The sequence below is a fragment of the Martes martes genome (assembly GCF_963455335.1).
Source record: "Martes martes genome assembly, chromosome: 4".
Lineage (NCBI taxonomy): Eukaryota > Metazoa > Chordata > Mammalia > Carnivora > Mustelidae > Martes > Martes martes.
In genome coordinates, this window is record NC_137891.1 from 65,987,083 (window position 1) to 66,005,918 (window position 18,836).

Here is an 18,836-nt window from a genome sequence, read left to right on the forward strand (position 1 = left end):
TCTAATAAAACTTTACAAACTGTTCAACTTAAAATTGAGAGTGAAATGAAATGAAGTAAAATTTCCAACTGAAATTCCTACCCAAAAGGAAACAAAACTTCTTTTTTTTCCAAATAACATTTTTTATCAATAGTAGGTCAGCAGATTCTCCACAAGATTGCAAATCTAAGAACAGGAGCCTCAACTGTCTCTTTACAGAGTAGGTGTTTCCAAAAAATGCTTGTTGAAAATAATATTACATCATGAGGTCCCCTTGCAGGGTTGCTTAAAAAATTAAAGTGGTAAAAGTTGTTTCAAAAATTCAAAGTAAAATGTAGTTGACCTAAAAAATCTGAAAACTTAGTTTTAGATCCAGCTTTTCCTAGTCGCTGTGGGGGAATCACCTAACCTCTCTTGGCTCAGTTACCTTCATCTGTAGAAAACAAAGGGGTTGTATTAGATGATAAGGGCTCTTCTGGCTTTAAATCTTCTATTAGTGACCAACATAAAATATTAAACCCTGGTAATGAGAACAGAATATGTATAAGTCATTTAAAGGGACGTCTGGGTTGCTCAGTCAGTTAAGCATCTGCCTTCAGCTCGGGTCATGATCTCAGGATCCTGAGATTGAGTGCCACATCAGGCTCCCTGCTCAGCGAGGAACCTGCTTCTCCCTCTCCCTCTGTCTACTGCTCTGCCTACTTGTGCCCTCCCCCCTCTGACAAATAAATACATAAAATCTTTTATAAAATATTCTTCATTTAAAGACAGCCAACAGTAATTGGAAACAATGTATATCAATAATTGTACTAGGTGTTAAGGATGAAATGATTAAAATTGGATCTTGCCTTCAAGGATCTGCCAATTTAGAGAAGTCAGAAATGATTACCATCACATTTATTCATTATCAAATATTTACTGGGCATTTACTATTTCTTGGATATTAGACTGTCCTAGACAATGGGGATACAAAGATAAATAAAATATGATTTCTCTTGTTCACAAAGAGTACAGTGAGGGATGAGAAATACGTAAACAACTTACAACTTACTTGCTATAAAAATATTAATGTACTGGGGTGCCTGGGTGGATCTGTGGGTTAAGCCTCTGCATTCAGCTCAGATCATGGTCTCAGGGTCCTGGGATTGAGCCCCACATCAGGTTCTCTGCTCAGCAGGGAGCCTGCTTCCCACCTCTCTCTCTGCCTGCCTCTCTGCCTACTTGTGACCTCTCTCTCTGTCAAATAAATAAATAAAATCTTAAAAAATATTAATGTACTAAGGTGCACAAAAGAAACAGGATATATTAAATAGTTCACAAAATGACATCATCCTTGTGTTGGGTCATAATATTTTCTACGGTTTTAGGACATTCTGACTTAATACAATAGGTCAAGAGAAAAAGCAATGAATTCTACTTTAAAGGTGATATTTGATAAAGATTTCACTAACTGGAAGAGATGAAAAGACAGGAGGATTTTTCCAAAGATAGGGTAACCCCTTGTTATCCTAATTTTCAGACCTACACTATTGAATCAATGTGCTTACCACTTGGTATTCAGGCTACTTTCCAAATAAAAGTTAACTGAGACTGTTCTTTTTGCTATTACACAGGAGGGAAAGTTCAGAGTTTCTCAGTGGTCATAGGTACAATGATCTTAAAGTGTATTTTGTGTTCAGGACATTACATCTGTGATTCATTTGAACGTAAGTTTTCTGGGGCTGAATGAAGCAAGACTATTGGTAATGAAATGGTTGGGTGAGTCTCAATCAGATTATTAATGTGTTTGAAGTCCATGATGATTATATAGATAGGCAAAGAAAAGCCATCAGAGGTTTTAACAAGGGGGACCCCTGGGTGGCTCAGTCGGTTAAATGTCTGCCTTGGTTGGGCTCACATCATGATCCCAGCATTCTGGAATCCAGCCCCATGTCGTGTTCCCTGCACAGCTGGGAGCCTGATTCTCCTGCTTTCTCTCTCTGCTGTTCCCCCTGTTTGTCCCTCCCCCACATAACATAACATAACATAACATAACATAACATAACATAACATAAAAAGTTTTTAACAGGGAAAAATATGGTCAGATCTTATGTTAGTAATAATGCCTGCTGCCAGTGTAAACGGTGGGTTGGATAAAGAAAGAGTTCATAATCAGTTTCTAGCTACCGATATAGTCCTCTAGGAGATATATGGCCCACTCCAGGGCATTAGGAATGAAATGAAGGAGAGCGGACGGATTCTAGACTTTTAAAGTTTTCACGCTGGACATGGTGACCAGACTGTGAATGTGTTCAGGATGGGTGTGTGTGGATGATGATGCTCTAATGGAAGTATGGAACTCCGGAGAAGCATAGGAAAATCATGTAAAGTTCACTTGTGAGACCGTAACCCTGATGGGCTCTTGGAGTCCGGCAGTTAAAAAAAAAAGAAAAAGAAAAAGAAAGAAAGAAAGAAAGAAAGAAAAGGCGGCGAGAGATAAAGCTCCAGAGTCCTGTGTAAAACAGAGGTCTTGGGAGTAGATTCACTTTTGAGAAAGGGAAAGGGGAGACACGACATGGAAGCCTGTGGAAAGGCATTAAATAAGAGAACGGGGATAAAATTCTACAAGTGTTCCCATACTCTAAAGAATTCAAGTGTGTCGGTTCACTTGGAACAGGCGCGAGTCGTGTCTTCTCACCCTGTCGCAGAAAGACACCTCACAAACAAAGCGGATAAAAGCGAATCTGACCTCACACCCTGGGATCTAGAACTTCTTCCACCGCGCCATCCGCAGCCTCTGCGACCAGGAAGCCCGACACACTGAGGCCTGCCAACCGAGCGTTCCCTTCAGACCAACACGGAAGGCGAACTCGCACGCAAGCGCACACCTTGCAGCCGTTGGTCGCGCGCTGGCTTCCGGGACCCCGCCCCACCCAGACTCTTCCCCCTCCCTCTTTTGATTAAATCAACGTTGCACCTTCACTGTAAGGCAAAGAAGAGGGACAAGGAGAGAAACAAACCTTTGCTTTTTGTTGTTTTCACAGGCAAAGTGTCTTCTTGGTTTTTGTTTTTATTTTACTGAAAACTCTCCTGCTGGGAAGGCAAAATGGTGTAATCAAGCTGGAAAACATTTTGGACTGCCTCAAAGGTGTAGTTACTTTATAATCCAGCAAGTCCATGCCACACATTATCTATTATACATATATAATGCGGGGATTTAAAACATATGTTCAAACTGGTCTGGCAGTTTCTGGCCGTGTTTTCTCACAAGACTTTCAGAATCAGGCGATCCTGGCCAAGAAACAAAAGTAGAATCGTCCCATTCCCCAGTGGATTCGGATGAAAACTGGTAATAATATCAAGTACAACTCCCAAGAGGAGGCACTGGAGAAGAACGGAGCTGGGTGTATAAGGCATCACACATCAGGAGAAGACACACCTAATTGGCACCACATAATTAAGCTACGTGAAGATCCTGTGTTCTATCCTATCACTCTGCAGACATCCTTCCTACCTGGCCAATAGACAGGTTTTATCAGGGAAATGATTTTTCTCTTACTATGCCAGTAGGTTGGTTCAGTAATAAATGCAAGACCTTCCAGCTTTAAAAAAACAAACAAAAAAACCCCAAACAAAAAACGTATGTTCACACAAAAACTTATACATGAATGTTCATAGCCAAAAAGTGGAACCAACTGATAATTAGAAAAATAAAATGTGGTATATCCCTACAATGGAATGTTATTTGGCCTTAAAAAGGAATGGGTACTAATACATGCTTCGACATGGATGAGCCTTGAAAACACTATGCAAAGTGAAAGAAGCCAGATATAAAAGACCAAATATTGTATGATTCCATTTATAGGAAATGCCTAGAATAGGCAAATCTGTACAGAAAGTAGATTAGCAGTTACTTAGACTTGAGGGGAATAGGAGAATGACTAATAATGGGTATAGGGTTTTGTTTTTTTCTTTTAACTGTGGTAAAATATATACAACAGAGCCACCTTTTAAATGTTTACCATTGCTAAAATTATACCCAAACAGTGTCTGTTGGATCTCTCTGTAAATATCCTAAGTTCAAAAATTATTCTGGCATATAAAAATTTTGAATGGAGATACTGCTTCCAGTCTCTATCTACATCATTTAGCACCTCACCCCCAGGTATGCCCAAGACTTGTCAATTTTAGTGTGTACTATGATGTAACAATGGCTGGGAAGTTCTTCACTGTACCATACACAATAAAATAAGAGATAACATGAAGAATGTTAGGGATTCTTCATTTAGACCTTTGAATTTATTTTGGAAATAGCCACAAAATGGTTCAACTATTCAAAGGGCACACATTTTTTTTTCTAAAAGACAGCATGCTATGAGAGAAAAAATAAACTTGAAACTTGGAAGACGTTTATTCCCTGAATAATATGTCAGCCTCTGATAATCTAGATAATCTAATTTTTATGTGTGTCCAAATACTTAAAGTTTTATACATTTATCCCTCACACACACAAATAATTCATTTTTGTAATGACTTTTATAAACCATCAAAATTTAAAATAATGACAGGAATTAGATGCTTTTTAATCTTTTTGCTAGTTTTATTATACTATAAGATTTGTATTTCTTGTGATCCAATAAACATCAGCATAATATTTAAATTTGTCCTTAAAAATATACAATATTGCACTTGAATTTTTGGCAGTTTAATTAAGGAGTGACTGAGTAAAAAAAATTATACAAGAAACTAGTTTTTATTTTGCTTTATAAGCAAAGAACTTTGTGTAAAAGCAGAACTTACAGTAGTGCCAAATAAACCAAATATTTACAGTGTTGCTATTAAAGTCTTACCTCTGAAGGAAGATTCAGTGTATTGGATGCAAATATTATTAATCTAACAAAAGCACACTCCCCACCCCCCATTTTGCTGAACATTTTTAAGCCAAAGGCTATTGGTGTGAAATGCTTTTGTGATTTCTTTCACAAGAGAAAATACATGGAAAGAATGCTTGTTCCTGAAGCATATAAACTTGGTCCCTATACTTTCACAATGTTTCCTACATGACTTGAAAAGTCTCTAAGAAGCAGAATTCCAAGACAAGCATTATTTTTTAGTTTTTCTGTATTCTCTTTTGTAATGACAAGTACACAGTTAGTTTGTTTTTAGTATGATTTTAAGGTCAGTTTCCTGTACTTTTTCTAGGACAATAAAAATACTGACATTGCATCTGCCTGATTTTTAACTTTTATTACATTGTTGTAAAATACATGTTAATACCGACCAAACATTTGCTATTCTTTCAATCCCCAATTAGGTAAAAATTCTTAGAAGGCTCAGTATTTTTCACTCATTAACCAATTAACCAATTAGAAACAGTTTTGAACAGCTGTTTGCAAAAGCAAATGCCGAGATTCAGGCCTACTTAACAACATAAAGACCAGAAAGAACATAAATAGAATGTATTTGTAATATAAATACATGACACAGAGACATTCATTTTTGGCACCACCTAAAAAAAAATCCAGTAGTATTTTATTACTCTTCAGATCTTTGGGAATACTCTAAACTTTCTAACTATCAAGCCTTTACTTCTCTTCCAGAGAAAAAATAATTCACAAATTTGAATTGGTATTTCAAAAGCAGTGGATGTCCTTTTGTTATTTCTTAATTTGATCTGCAGAATGAACATGTACTCAAAGTGTTAATTCACAGCCCATGTGTTAGCGATGCTTTTACATTTTAATCCTACCAAGAACTGATTATGTCAAACAATGACTTATCATGGAAAGATGTGGTTTCTTCTTAAACAACCACATACCAATTGCATAGTTCTGATCTGAGAACAAAGGTCAAAGTAGAGAGGAAGGCATTAATGTATGTTAACCAAACTGCAACAGGCTGTCGAAAAATAGTCTGTCTTGGGTAGATGTTAGTGTAAACTCAGGGGGGGAAAACAGTCATTAGCAAAAAAGTTTTTTTAAAAATAGGTAATGCTGAGAACAATAGCTTTTAAAATTTCAGTTTAAAAATAAGCTTAATAAACAATACAAATTTTAATTCGAAACTTAGCTCTTTGAAATGCCCTATTTTCTTGCATACAGCAGAAAATACATTTTTCATAGTTTTTAACATTACATGTAAAAATGAGGCACTAGTTAAACATATTTGAATATATTCACACAAAGAAGAGTTTCAGTCTCAATGCTCAATGGTTTCTGGATGGCAAACTGTTCACAAAAATAAATCTTCTGAAGGAGGTGCGTAAGAGAAACCAACGAAGGCATCATCTGCTTCCAGCACACTGGCGTTCACTATAGAATAGTCAGAAGACACACACACAGAATATGGAACTGTTTCTTCTGTAAACGCTGCATCGAAGTTCCTGATATCATCTGGTCCTGCCTAAAACATCAAAAGCACGTTATTATTACCTTAGCTTGCTTTTCATTAATTTAGTCTTTCCTTAAAACCCCTTCAAGAATGTATATATTTATTCCTGGCAAGTTTAGATGTCTTCCTACTTCACCATTTCTTTGAAACAATTTCTGCTTTTCCTTTCCAGAGTTTACCATCCTTCCAGCAAAGTTCTTGTTGGAAGTGGGGGGAGACAAGGGTGAGGAAGGCTAGCATAACAGAAGCTTGACCTATATCAATTTGAACTTCAGGCCTTGCAACTGACCCCCTTTCTCTCTACCCAGCACCATCTTTAAGTTTAGAAAAGAAGCCCAGGTAGGTTTTCAGGATGGCACTTTTCACTTGAGTTCTATAAAATGCTTGCCCATCCAGTTTCTGTACTCCAGGCAGGTAAAGCCTTTTGAGAAGAAAATGAAGGGGTTGCAAACAACACTGTGCTACAGAGGTCATTAAGTCTTTAGCTAGGACACCTTATAGCTGTAGAGACCTAAAGAAGCCAGGAAGCTGGGAAGTAAAGCCTGGCAGCTGCTTGATGGAAGCGGTTCTTCTTCATCCTCTTTTACAAATCTGATGCAAGCTAACGAATTCTTCCCTTCCGATGTATTCCCAAATAAAAACTGAGAGAGAAATTCAGGTGACTCACTCTTAGAACTCATCCCTAAATCTCTAGGTTCTCTGTGCTCTAAGGTGGAGGGAATTCTTAGCATGTCTAGGTCATCATCATCAAGTCTAACTGAGGTGAACAGACAAGGATCCAGGGCAGATATTCCAAGCCAAGGATACAGCTAGCCTAGTAAGCTACAAACAGCAGAGCACAGACAAGGGAAACCCAGAATGTGAGATCCCCCAATATGAGAAATTCTTCTACAGAGGAAGAAGAATGCTAGAATTTGTATTTATGTAATATAAAAAATGTCATCAAATTCTTACATGTAACCCCAGAAGAACGGGCTTTAGAATAAGACTAAGGTTTGAATTCTGGCTATGAAATTTGCTAGCTCTAATTTTTTATATAAACTGTCCTATCTCTGTGAGCTTGTTTCCACTTCTTTAGGTAAGAATACTACCACCTACCTGTTAAGGTTGTTGTGAGGATCTCATGTGTTAATACATAAAATTCCCAGAATATGACATGTAGATAGATGGTGCCCTGTAAATGATGGCAAATGTTCTTTTCTTGACTTTAAAGGTATTTTATGAATGCCCTTATGGCTCATGGCTGGTACTGACAGGAATAATACTGCATTGCTTATGTTAAGAGTGAAGGAGGGCTTGGTCTTTGAAGAGCCTGAGCTCAAATTCTAGTTCTTTAAACTCTGGGGAAGTTCGTCAACCTTTTCTGCACCTAAGTTAATGCATATGTAATATGTGGAAAATAGCAGCACTACTTCATAGAACTGATGTCAGGGTTAAATGAAAGGATACAAGTACTAAAAACAAAGTATGAGAACACTCACGTTATCATACTCTTTCTGATCTCTGTTAATCTGTTAAGTGGAAAATGGTAACCTGTTAGAATTTGTCAGTCAATTTGAACATCTTTTCATATATTTAAAAGCCATCTGTATTTATATTTCTGTTACTGCATATTTTGTGTATTTTGTCCATATTTTTACTGGTCATTGGTCTTTTTCTCATTGACTTGTAAGAATGCTTTTAGTGTTTAAAAATCTTCCCCAGTTTGTTATTTGAAGTGTTTTTTTTTTTTTTTCTTTCTTACTATGTAGACATTTCTAAATTTAATGTGGCCAAATTTACCAATTTCTTCTGTGGCTTCTCGGTTGTGGATCTTGCTTTAAAAAATTTAATTAATTAGTCATAAAAGAGTGGGGATTCAAATGGAGGTACTGACTCTGAAGTCAACATTGTTTCCATTTCCAGTACTGCTTAGGAGTACCTAACTCTTTAATGGGCCCGATGACATATTTATTTGAGGATAACTAAACTCAGTAAGACTTTCAGGATAAAAAGAAAACTATAATAATTCTTAAAGGGACGCCTGGGTGGCTCAGTGGTTAAGCGTCTGCCTTCTGCTCAGGTCATGATCCCAGGGTCCTGGGATCGAGCCCCGCATCAGGCTCCCTGGTTGGCAGGAAGCCTGTTTCTCCCCCTCCCACTCCCCCTACTTGTGTTCCCTCTCTCACTGTGTGTCTCTCTGTCAAATAAATTTAAAAAAAAAATCTTAAAAAAAAAAAAAAAGAATAATTCTTAAAGTTCCTAAGTTCCTAATGCAAATTCTAGAAATTAGGGACAGAAATTGTCCTTAATGGAGTCACTCACTTCTGGATAAGCCATATGAAATAAGGCAATCTACAAATATTGTTATGTTAATAGGTGTACAATGTCTCACCTATTAAATACTACTAGCCATAAGCTATGCACTGAAACAAATCTTTAACAAAATGAGTAGACTAAATAATATTCTCCTAAAGCGATTTCCTTATTCTGTACTAATTTACTAAAAAAGTATGTCATGAATTCCACAACACCAAAACACTTAAAGTAAAAGAAAAAAAAATTCACCTATGATCCCACAACCCCAAATCAATCCCGGTTTATATTATATTCTCTTCTAGTACTTAACTGTTATTTTTACTGCTAAAATAATACATCACAAAAATTGCCATGTTTTTTATGTAATAGTATAAGGATTGCCATGTTTTTATTTAACATTATAAGGATTTTCTAAGTGCCTGCTCATTTTTACATTTATTGTTATTACCATTCACTTAACAAGAAAGGGCAATTGAATATAAGAAAGCATGAATAGAACAGTGATTTTGCAATGAGGCACAGATTTGAATCCTTGCTCTGCTACTTTTTAATCCAGCTAGGTGGCATCTCTGACTTCCCATTTCTTCATTTATAAAACATATATAATAAGAAGGATAGTAATGGTAGTAACTTGGTAGCATGAGGAATAAATTACATATTATAATGCATAAAAGTATATATGCCTATAGATATAGCTTTCAATAGTTCATAATATCATTAGCCTACTGATGATTATTAAACATTTCCCAACTGTTATGTACTTATTTCCCCAAATTTCCAACATTGTTAATGCTGTAAACAGATCTTTGATGAAGCTTTCCTCTTCAAAAAAGAAAAAAAAAAGACTTTAGGTAAAATGTTTCCATCAATTGATTTAATAAGTCAAGCTAACATGAACACTTTATTTTCCAAAAAGGTATCTAACAATTTACATTACCATTATTAATGTTTGCTTGTGTCTGGTTTCCTATCAATCTAGAAAAATATGTGTATTAATTTTACTTAAAATGTTTGCTGATTTATAGGCAGGAGACACCTCAGTTATTCTAATTTGCATCTTCTTTTAATCTAACAAGCTCATCCCTTTCTTATACATGCTCCAAAGAAACACTTCAAAATTACTACCCTAAAAGATAATCTTACCAATGTAACATAACTACAGTTTTACTGGCCATCCTGAAGTTATCAGTGTACCAGACAACTCCGAGAGACACATTTTTCAGATATTTAGGTACTGATTCAATTTCATTCACATTAGATTTTGAGATCTATTGCTAAAATTACGATTAGCTACAGTTCTACATTTCACTATATTAGAAAATAAGATTTGGATATATTCTTACCACATTAGGATTAAATGGTGGTGGAATCCTCTTTTGCACAAGATCAGTCCAGCTGAGTGATTCAAAAAAAGGATGATTCTGAATTTCAAGCTAGAATGTTAAAGAAATACATACAGTTTTTACTAATGTTGAAAAATGTAATTAAGTACTCATTGAGTAATTAGATGAAGCCAAACCACTACCACTTTGTCCCTCAATAATTCTTTTTAGGTAAATGCTTATGATATTCAAGTGGCAAGACAGTGTAGTGGGGAGACTACCACCAGAGCAGACATGAAAGACAGTTACTTAAAATGACCAACCTAAGTTATATCCCTTCACAGTCATGATTTCTTTGTAGGTAAAATGGAGTTAACATTTCTGTCCTAGATATTTCACATGCTATTTTAAGGACTGGTGGAAAATATGGACATAAAAGAGGTATGAAAATAATAGGGCACAATGTGCCTTGGGAGCACAGTCCGTTAAGCATCCAGCTCTTGGTTTCGGCTCAAGCTGTTATCTCAGGGTCGTGGAATCAAGTCCCATGTTGGGCTCTGCACTTAGCATGGAATCTGCTAAGGCTCTCGATTTCTCTCCCTCTCTCTCTATGTCCCTCCCCTCTGTGCTCTCTCTCTTAAATATATCAATCTTCAAAAAAAAAAAAAAAAAAAGAATAAGGGACTACATAAGCACTAAGAACTGTAATTATTGTCTGAATGGGAGAGATAAAAGAGAAGTTAGGTAAAAGACAAAAGAGTTTTGGGGGCGCCTGGGTGGCTCAGTGGGTTAAAGCCTCTGCCTTCAGCTCAGGTCATGATCCCAGAGTCCTGGGATCGAGCCTTGTATTGGGTTCTCTGCTCAGCAGGGAGCCTGCTTCCTCCTCTTTCTCTCTGCCTACTTGTGATCTCAGTCTGTCAAATAAATAAATAAAATCTTTAAAAAAAAAAAAAGATAAAAATTTTTTACACACTGGGGCAGAGGTAAAGATCAAACTGATAAGTTACTGTAACAAAAAAAATTCCATTCCGAGTTAATATTACCAGAAGCTCGCAGAGTATTGATTCCAGTTATTTTCCCTGCCAGGTGACACAGTAGTGTATAAAGTAGGATCCAACCTAGTTTGGAGGGTTTAAAAAGACTTTTTGGAGATGAAGTAATGTTTGATTGGAGGTCTGAAAGTTGAGTAAAAATTAGTCATATAAAAAATGAGGGAGAGAACATTACAGGCAGAATATGAAGGTCCTGACGGGGCAAAGGAGTTAGTTTGGTCAAGAAAATGAGCCAAATATTGTTGTAGTACAGGGAAGAGTTGGGACTGTCACACAAGGGGAAGCCTAAAAGGCAAACAGGCCATATCATATTGGGTCTACAATAATAATTTTTTATTTTATTCTAGGATTGTGAGAAGTCATGAGGGAAATGGACTGGAAAGCCATGAGCAGATTAAGGAAAAATAGCTAGTGTTGTGGCCAAACACAAGCTGAAAATGATAAGGGTGCACGGCTGGCTCAGTGGGTGGAGCCGTCACTCTTGATCTCAGGCTTATGGGCTTGGGCCCCACGTTGGATATAGATATTACCTGAAAACAGAATCTTAAAAAAAAAAAAAAAGTTGAAAATGGTAGAAAAAGAGTAGTCACAGTAGGAGTAGAAAAGTGTGAGGATGAGGGAAAGATTTACGAAGTAAATACAATAGGATCTGGCTGCCCATTGAATATGGATGTAAGGAAGAAAGACGAGTCAAGAATGACTCAGATTTCTGACCTGACGCGCACAAAAGGAAAATTGCAGAAGTTCAATTTGGAACATGTGATGTTTGAGGTCCTCTCCAGAAATCCGAAGGTTGGTGTTGAACAGGCAAATATCCTATGAGTCCCAAGTTCAGAAGAGAGGTCTGGACTGGAGTTATGAACACGTGAAATGAAGACATACAGATAACCAAAGCCACTGGGCCAACTAAGACTGTCCAGGAACAGAGCACAGAAGAAGGAAGAGGGTTTAGGACAACCATAAGAAACCACAACACTTAATCATCAGGTTGAATAAAGGATCTTACACAGGACATATGGAAGAAGGCCCAGAAATACAGAAAGGAAAGCATGAGATGACTGCGGGATCTTGTGGAAGCTTATGTTACAAGAGTACTGGAAGTTTATTTTTATTTTTTTAAACATTTTACTTATTTGTCAGAGAGAGAGAGAGAGAGAGAGGTGGGAGGGGACAAGCAGGGGGAGCTGCAGGCAGAGGGAGAAGCAAACTCCCCCACTGAGCAAGGAGCCCAATGTGGGACTTGATCCCAGAACCCTGGGATCATGACCTGAGCTGAAGGCAGATGCTTAACTGACTGAGCCACCCATGTGTCCCTGCTTCAGCAATTCTAGTAGCTATTTTTGGTAAACTGAGAAATGAGAAGAGACTGGGAAATTAAAAATGAGTACAGAAACTTTTAGCAAGTTTGGCTGTGAAGGGAAAAAGTATTACCTGGCAGAACAGCATGGTTGAAGGGTTTTGATTTAAGAAGCAAGAGACTTGGGGCACCTGGGTGGCTCAGTGGGTTAAAGCCTCTGCCTTCGGCTAAGGTCATGATCCCAGGGTTCTGGGATCAAGCCCTGAGTCAGGCTCTCTGCTCAGCAGGGAGCCTGCTTCCCTTCCTCTCTCTGCCTGCCTCTCTGCCTACTTGTGATCTCTGTCTGTCAAATAAATAAATAAAATCTTAAAAAAAAAAAAAAGAAGCAAGAGACTTGATAATGTTTAATTATTGACTGGAAGGACCCCTAACAAAAGGAAGTAGTTATCTGTGCGGGGGGGGGGGGGGGGGGAGGGGGGGGAAGCATGCACAGGGTTCCCTGCTAGGAGTCAGGATCCAGTACAGAGGTGGAAACTGGCCTTTTCTACTACATTAGAAAGAAGGAAATGACAGCAAGCAGGGGCATGTAGGTCTGCAAATCTAACAGTGAGGCTGAGGTTGTTCTGCTCTGCTGATTTCTATTTTCCCTATAAAATAGAAGGCAAGATCATCTGCTAAAAGTGAAGAAGGAGAAAAGGAGTCTGGAAATTTGCAGAACGTCTGAAATAGTTAATACAGAGAGGAGGAGAAGCAGCTAGAGAAACACAGGAGCATCACCAGGCAGTGGTGAAGCACAGGGGAGATTAGTCACTGGGACTTCACAGTGCTTCCAGTATGCCCAATGCTGCAACCTTCTTCAGCACTATCCAGCAGCCCAGAAGATAAGAACTAGATTCAGCCAGGGTTGGGATTTCTGCCAGTGATATGCATAAAAGGACCAAGGGGCGAGAAGGTGTAAAGTATTAACAAGACTGAATGAAACAATGGACTATGGAATGAATCCAAGCTAGATGGAAAACTGTTGACAGAGCAACCTACTGAAGTGGGGATTGTGGGAGGGACATAGCAGTTAGACAAATTTGTTATTCAAGTGCAAGTTCACAACTGAGAAACAGCCCCCAAGAATGTGAGAAATTTTTAAGATTTTATTTATTTGGGGACGCCTGGGTGGCTCAGTGGGTTAAAGCCTCTGCCTTTGGTTCAGGTCATGATCTCAGGGTCCTGGGATTGAGCCCCGCATTGGGCTCTCTGCTCATCTGGGAGCCTGCTTCCTCCTCTCTCTCTGCCTGCCTGTCTGCCTACTTGTGATCTCTGTCTGTCAAATAAATAAATAAATAAATCTTAAGATTTTATTTATTCGTCAGAAAGAGAGAGCGAGCACAAGCAGGTGGAGAGGCAGGCAGAGGGAGAAGCAAATGCCTTGCTGAGCAAAGAGCCTGATGTGGGACTCGATCATAGGACGCTGGGATCATGAACTGAGCGAAAAGTAGCCACTTAACTGACTGAGCTACCCAGGTGTCCTGAATTTGTGAGAAATTTAAATGAACTTAAAAGTTCATATTCCCAAAAGGTCATGAATTTACTGACACAAGAACGTAACACCAGTAGCTACAAAAGTAATTTAATTACTCTGATTTTTTAAAAGATTTTTTATTTTTAAGTAATTGCTCCACCCATTGTGGGGCTCAAACCTACATCCCTGAGATCAAGACTCCATTCATTGACTGAGCCAGCCAGGCGCCCCTAATTGCCCTGATTTGTTAAAAAAACCAAACAAATAAACCTGTAGATTCTATAATTACCTCAGGGAGGTATCACCAAATTCTCAGAAGAAAAAAGTTATTAGGCAAAAGGCATTACCTCATGCAGACAGGAGGCACTCAATAAATTCTTAAGTAAAATGATTTAAAAGTTTAGGTAACCAAAAAAATGCATGCCACAAATTTTTTTAAAAAGGGAGGAAAATTCTTATAAATGAGAAATAAATAACGGGGTGTGAAAATAGGATGGAAGGGATGAAGAGAGGCTCGAACTGTTCCAAAGATCAAATGGAAAGCCTATATAAGTGCTTCAAACCCATAAACACTAGGAGAACTGCAGGCACAAGCATGCTTCTTTCCCATGGTGCTACTTAAGGGCTGTATTTGTCCCAGTAAATGCCACATAAAGTAAGAATTTATCTTCAAATCTTAAAATAAGCTTTAATAAAGCAGGTACTGGGAAGGATGTACATACAAAGTCTTCTTTGGCACCAAGTCGATTTTGCCTGTCTTTTTCTAAGAGTTCTTCCAGAATGGACCAGGCTGTGAGGCTCACTCCTGGCCTCAAACTCAGGGGCTTGTGAAGAATATTGTCATACATTTCAGCAACATCTCGGCAATAAAAAGGAGGCTGGCGGGGAGAAAAAAAGGAAAATAGAATTAGGGTTAATTAAGCTATGCGGAAATGGGGTTAAAAGAGTTGGATTTGGCCTTGCTCTACCGGGATCAGTGTGGGTCTGGACAGATCTAGAATGCACAGGCCTTCTGGGCACGTGTACATCTGTAGGGTGGTCTCCAAGCTGAAGAGGGGTGTAGAACCCAGCACATGTGGAGCCCAATATGCGTTTGCTGAATGTTCAAGACCACCCTGCAGACAGGTGTAAACTGTGTAAAACTTGTAATAGTATCTGTTTTAAAGAAAGGCGCCAATCTCATTAGCAGCATAAGGAAAGAATGCACTCAGAAATTCAACACAGATCAAATATTAAATAATTTCTTGAGACTTGGAAGTAAAGAATTAAAACAGAGATTTCCAGTAGAGATGGAGACCTGAACAAGTGCTCCTTCCTACGTGCTTGTGGTGATGACAGCATTATGGGTGCACGCTGCAGAATTACAATTCTATTGTTACAGCCTGAAGACCTGTACAGGTTCAACATGAGGAGTAGCCCGTTAATCGTCGGGTTAACTTTTACATTAAAAATAATTTTTAATGTTAAGGCGGCTATATAGCTTGTCACTTTCTTTTTTACAGGAAGAAAAATGTTTTCACTTTTTAAAATTGAAACTTTATTTTTAAAAAGTTAATATAAGTGTCATTAGTGAAGTATATGTTTCAAATGTTCCCTTTTGAATCAATTGCATTTTACATACAATGACAGTATTTTCCACTTTCATAGTTCTCTAAAGAAATTTAAAGGATTCAAAAATATTAGGACAGCAAATACCTAGCATTTAAAGAAAGGAAGGTATATCAGGTGTTCCAAGTCAATAGCATTACCAGAAAATGAGATCTTTTAATAAGCAAGGGCAAAGAAGAGACAGTGTTGGTTGTCACAGGAATCTATCATTCAAAGTTAGCAACGTAAGACAAATGCACTAACACGCACCTCATGTTGAGAGCTCTCCAGTTTTCAGGAGGGGAATGCCCACATAAAACAAAAAGTGAAACAAAAAAACCGAGCCCCAAGTCAGGTCTCTGCTGATGGTAATATTTAGCTTAGTGTGGGCAGCAGCATGGGTGATGAGCACAAGGTCTCCAGCATGGGGCTGCTGAACACTCATGAGATCACAAAAGGACTCTAGAAACTGCTCTAAATACCTCAAAAAATGTAAAGAAAAATATATATTGTACAAGAATATGTACAAGAATATGTAAACTAACCAAAGTCCTAAATTGCTTGCTTTGGTTGTAATGATATATTTTAAATTTATTTAATTTTTTTTTAGTAATCTCTACACCCAACATGGGGCTTAAAGTCAAGAGACCAAGGGGCACCTGGGTGGCTCAGTGGGTTAAAGCCTCTGCCTTCGGCTCAGGTCACGATCCCAGGGTCCTGGGATTGAGCCCCGCATCGGGGGTCTCTGCTCAGCAGGGAGCCTGCTTCCTCCTCTCTCTGCCTGCCTCTCTGCCTACTTGTAATCTCTGTCTGTGAAATAAATAAATAAAATATTAAAAAAAAAAAAAAAAAGAGACCAAGATCAAGATTTACATGTCCCTCCAACTGATCCAGCCAGGTGTCCCTGGTTGGAATATTAATTAATACAGTGAACAACTGGGGCGCCTGGGTGGCTCAGTGGGTTAAATCCTCTGCCTTCGGCTCAGGTCATGATCCCAGGGTCCTGGGATCGAGCCCCACATCGGGCTCTCTGCTCAGCGGGGAGCCTGCTTCCTCCTCTCTCTCTCTGCCTGCCTCTCTGCCTACTTGTAATCTCTGTCAAATAAATAAATAAATAAATAAATCTTTAAAAAAAAAAATACAGTGAACAACTTTACACATGTTAATCAGAAGCACTGGTTAGCCTTATGTGTCAATTAATAAAAACGGGGGGGTAAATGATTTCGTAGTGAACATCCTTTTCTTCAATAAAATCTAGACATGTTTGCAGTAAAGGGAATAGAGGGTTTCCAACAGCAGAAAAAGTAGAGCACCAGTATTAATCCTATAAAAATAAAATACAAGGCAACCAAAAGATATGATCTTCTAATAAATACAAAAATCTTTTTCTTCCATCTTTTTGAAACTGGGTAGAATGATGGGGTAAACTGTATGAAACTGAATAACATTAATGTTATAGCTAGTATCTATTTCTAAAAAATGCAAGTAGGATGGGAATACCTGATTAGTATAAGTAGTGATTCATATGACAAAGAAATAATTACGTTAAAAGATTAGTAACAAAGGAAAAGTTTTCCTTTTGTGTATATTCCTAATGTGATTTTGGATTCATTTAACCAGGTTACTAATACTCCATCAGTGAGTGTTATCTAAGAGTCCCTGGGATTATTAAAAAAGAGAGACAACTTAAAACAATGAAAATATATTGAAATAATAATGAAAGAGGAGAAATACATACCAATCCATACAGCATTTCATAGAGAACAGCACCAAGGCACCACCAATCTACAGTATTGTCATAGGGCTGTTTTCGGATTACTTCAGGAGCAAGGTACTATGGAAAACATTAAATATTAGAGCAACTCAATAAATAACTCATGATAAAATTTAGGAATAATTAAGGAATTTAACATATTTAAGATGCTACTATGATACTAAAAACATTATCTAGATTTTAATTCATTGGGTATTCAAGCACTTCCCCCCAACAGGTGAGATGCAATTAGGGCAAACAGAAGAGGAAAACAAATGCAGAAATCTGTAACACTATGTAAACTAGGTATTGGGCTGGGGGGGCAGGGAGAGTCTGTCATAAGATTAATTTATTTTAGAAATTCCTCTGGTCATCACTCATAATATTTTCTATTGAAGAAAGAATTTTTAATAAGGCAATTATAATCCATTTCTCCCTTCAGTTAAAGAAAAAAGAATGTGAATTGCATTGTTATTAGAGAATTATAAGAGTAATTACTATTACTACAGTAATTACTGTAATTACTACATAATTCTCTAACATATTTAGAAAAGTTGTGTAAATTATTAAATGGCTATGCATTTTATTTGTAAAACATTTAAACATCATAATTTCAGACATATAACATGGTGAATTTGAATTTGAGATTTCTAAAATATATATTTTCTATTCCTATATGAAATAAGGAAATAATTCTTCTTAGGCTTCCTAAAAAAAAATGTGATCCAGAGCCACCTGGGTGGCTCAGTCTTTAAGCATCTGCCTTCTGCTTGGGTCATGATCCCAGGGTCCTGAGATCAAGCCCCGGGTCAGGCTCCTGCGTCTCCCTTTCCCACTTTCCCTGCTTGTGTGTTCTCTCTCTCTCTTTCTAATAAATAAATAAATAATCCTTAAAAAAAAATGTGATCCAAAAAATGGGAAAATACATTGAAAGGGTTTAGTAATTTCTGATTACATTTGGATTTAGATGACCAAAAAAACTTGTGTTTCCTCTCTAAAAACTATAGGACTTAAAGATTTTGATAACTGTACAATCAATATACATTTGAGATAGTCCAAGATAGCAGAGGAGTAGGAGACCTTAGTTTCATCTGGCCCCAGGAATTCAGCTAGATATCAAATCATTCTGAACACCGGCCAACTCAACTGGAGATCTAAGAAAAAGAATAGCTGCAACTCTACAAATAGAAAAGCAACCACTTTCTGCAAAGTAGGAGGGACTGAGAATTGAATTCAAAGCAATATATGGGAAGATAAACTGCGGGTTAATTCTGCACAGGCAAAGACACCTGAGAACCACTGCAATAGGCTCCCCAGAAGATTACCAAGAACATCTGGCTAAGACCACGTTTATCAATCACACAGAACTGCAAAACTCCAGGGCTATGGGAAAATGGTATATAGAATTCATGTTTCTCCCCCCACGATTCTTTAGTCTCTTAATTTTAATTTTTTCCTCTTTCCACCAATTTTTTTTATCAACTTCTTTTTTAACTTTCACTTTTACACTTACATTCTTTTTTGTATTTAATTTTGTATTTTGTATTTAATTTTATTTTTGTGTGTATATATATATATTTTTCTTTCTTTACAATTTTGTGATTCAGTTTCTTCTAACAGACCAAAATATACCCAGAGTCTAGTATATTGCTCTATCCCTTCACTT

The 18,836-nt window shown here is 37.5% G+C and overlaps 1 protein-coding gene across 4 annotated transcripts in view; it reads right to left on the bottom strand.

Annotated features, from left to right (window-relative positions):
* Window positions 1-4,551: 4,551 nt before the first annotated feature.
* The window catches only part of LOC308341918 (serine/threonine-protein kinase Sgk3), a 140,889-nt gene continuing 126,604 nt past the window's right edge, over window positions 4,552-18,836 (bottom strand). For all 4 annotated transcript variants that reach the window (XM_080802050.1, XM_080802051.1, XM_080802048.1 and 1 more), the window contains 4 exons: window positions 17,156-17,251; window positions 14,553-14,708; window positions 9,990-10,079; window positions 4,552-6,360 (listed from right to left, as the gene is read on the bottom strand). In XM_080802050.1, the coding sequence (XP_080658176.1) occupies window positions 6,190-6,360; window positions 9,990-10,079; window positions 14,553-14,708; window positions 17,156-17,251 (513 nt within the window). In that variant the 3' untranslated portion in view covers window positions 4,552-6,189. The remainder of the gene's footprint in view (window positions 6,361-9,989; window positions 10,080-14,552; window positions 14,709-17,155; window positions 17,252-18,836) is intronic.